Source organism: Tachysurus fulvidraco, chromosome 13 (genome assembly GCF_022655615.1).
Source record: "Tachysurus fulvidraco isolate hzauxx_2018 chromosome 13, HZAU_PFXX_2.0, whole genome shotgun sequence".
NCBI lineage: Eukaryota > Metazoa > Chordata > Actinopteri > Siluriformes > Bagridae > Tachysurus > Tachysurus fulvidraco.
In genome coordinates this window covers 3,379,712-3,382,211 of record NC_062530.1, presented here as the reverse complement: position 1 = coordinate 3,382,211, position 2,500 = coordinate 3,379,712, and the positions used below count along the sequence as shown (strand labels likewise).

The 2,500-nt window shown below is 41.2% G+C and overlaps 1 protein-coding gene across 4 annotated transcripts in view; it reads right to left on the bottom strand.

Annotated features, from left to right (window-relative positions):
* The window catches only part of ptprq (protein tyrosine phosphatase receptor type Q), a 61,533-nt gene that overhangs the window by 27,432 nt on the left and 31,601 nt on the right, over positions 1-2,500 (bottom strand). For all 4 annotated transcript variants that reach the window (XM_047822651.1, XM_047822649.1, XM_047822650.1 and 1 more), the window contains 4 exons: positions 2,199-2,360; positions 1,380-1,559; positions 1,195-1,302; positions 33-314 (listed from right to left, as the gene is read on the bottom strand). In XM_047822651.1, the coding sequence (XP_047678607.1) occupies positions 33-314; positions 1,195-1,302; positions 1,380-1,559; positions 2,199-2,360 (732 nt within the window). The remainder of the gene's footprint in view (positions 1-32; positions 315-1,194; positions 1,303-1,379; positions 1,560-2,198; positions 2,361-2,500) is intronic.

The window sequence follows — 2,500 nt, the reverse complement described above, 5'->3', positions numbered from 1 at the left end:
TTACAACTACACCTAGTGACTTAAAGACCCACCATCCTCCCCGGACAGCATCTGTAGTGTAGGTGAGGTCTTATTTCCGTGGCCGAGCCGCGTGTAGCCACGCGCAGTGACGTTGTAGAGCGTGTACGGTTTGAGGTGGCGCAGTGTGACGCTGGGGGCGTTCGAGTTCACCGTGTAGCTGAAAGTGGAGTTGCTGTAGGTCACCTCATAGAAGATAATGATGCCGTTGGGTTTATCAGGAGGAGACCAGGTAATGGTGGCTGTTGACGACGTGGTGTTCAAAAGCTCCAGGGTGTGAGGAGGAGAATCCGGCTCTGGAAGAGACATGTTACAAGACGTGTGAACCTCACACTTCCATATATATACCGTTTCGGCTCCTGAGGCGACGATCCGCTATTTAAAGATATCACCATGTTTGCTGTTATAGCTACATATGACAGGGTACAATTTACTAGCCTGAGAACAAAATACAGTATGAACAACTTTGGTCAGAATCTGAGGTAGACCTTCAGTGAGTTCATGGATGATGATGATGACGTAGAGAATGATTTTTTTTTAAGTATAAGAGTTGCAGGAAAATCACCTTCTTACCCTATTTCAATAATTACATTTAGAATTATATTTTTAAAAATTATGAATTGTTCTTTTCCATGCGTTTTAATTTTTTTCATTTTAATAATAAACAGTTTCTAATTATAATTATAATTATAATCACTATATACAGTATAATCGCTATTTATATCTATATATACACTGCTGTGTGGGGGGAAGTTGTGGCCTAATGGTTAGAGTTTGACTCCTAACCCTAAGGTTGTGGGTTTGAGTCTCTGGCTGGTAATACCACGACTGAGATGCCACTGAGTAAGGCACCGAACTCACACAACTGCTCCCTGGGCGCCGCAGCATAAATGGCTGCCCACTGCTCCGGGTGTGTGTTCAAGGTGTGTGTGTGTGTGTGTTCACTGCTGTGTGTGTGCTCACTGCTGTGTGTGTGCACTTTGGATGGGTTAAATGCAGAGAACAAATTCTGAGTATGGGTCACCGTACTCGTACTTAGCCGTATGTCACGTCACTTCACTTATATTTTTAATTTATAGTCAATTACAACTGATAGATTATCTTAACTGAATTTTAACACTCGATTTCCATTTAAGAAACTGCATATAATATGAGATTGTGTATTATCGTCCATACCATCCTCAGGCGTCAGTACGGAGATGTTATCCTCATCAGACACAGGGCTCTCGCCTGCTGCCGTCCAAGCAGCCACACGCACCTTATACTGTGTGTATTTATCCAAACCTGTAGAAGGAAATGTTACTTAAGAGATTAGCAGAAATGATTCTGGTGTTAATGTGTAGTGCAGATAGGCTTCGAACCTGTGAGGACGATACTGGTGGTGTTCGTAACCCGTTGTCGAGCCTCGTGACTGTGCAGGTTGAGGATGTAGACGGTGTAGTGTGTGATCTTCCCGTTGGGGTTCAGAGGTGGATTCCAGCTCACAAAGATAGAGGTGGAGCTTATGTTCTCATAGGACACATCCTGAACAGAGCTAGGCACTGAGGAAGAAGAGTTTATACATTAGGGAAGAATACAGACACTTTAAAAGCTAATAATATTAATAATAATAATATTTATAATGAAACAGAAAGGTCTGCTCCTAAATAACGGTTGTTACTAAATGAAGCATAAATCCAAAGTTTCTGCCATCGATGATATTTTACATTTATTTTCTATTTGTTATTTACTTTTCTTTGTGTATAGCTGAATTTTATTTAATTAGAATTAATATTATTTTAATTTTTGACCTAAATACATTTTTGATTATGTTATTTACTATAAGAGATCCTCAGGGTTCAGGTCTTGGTCCACTCGTGTTCTGACTATATATTAAATCTGTGGGATCAATGAGAGGATCTTACGGCTTCTCCTGCCATTGTCATGCAAATGACATACAAGTTCACATCTCCTGTTTCTCTGTCCGTATCTCAGGTTTCTTAGGAGACCTGAGACCTAAGAGCTGCAGATTTTGAGTCGCTCTTTACGAGACCGACTCTGAAGGTTTCTTCTAAATCCAGCAGAAATGTAAATACTGGAAATGAATGATGCATTTTAGGTTTACAGAAAAACTTGACCAGCTATAGGCTGACATCAGATGCCCTATTTTAGCAGACTTGTGATTTCTGGTCTCATTTTACCCTGTTCCTGAGTCTTCTGTGCGATCAGGGTGGCAGGTCCTTCTCCTACAGTCGTGAAGGCAGACACGCTGAAGTTGTAGTCAGTAAAAGGACTCAGTCTGGTCACGGTGTAGGAGATGTGATTTGACGATAAGTTGACAAGTTCTTCGGTTGGTGGTAGAACTGTTTGAAATATAATGAATTTCAAGATCAAAATTTGGATTTCATTCATTCATTCATTTTCTACCACTTATACGAACTTCTCGGGTCACGGGGAGCCTGTGCCTATCTCAGGCATCATCGGGCATCGAGGCAGGATACAC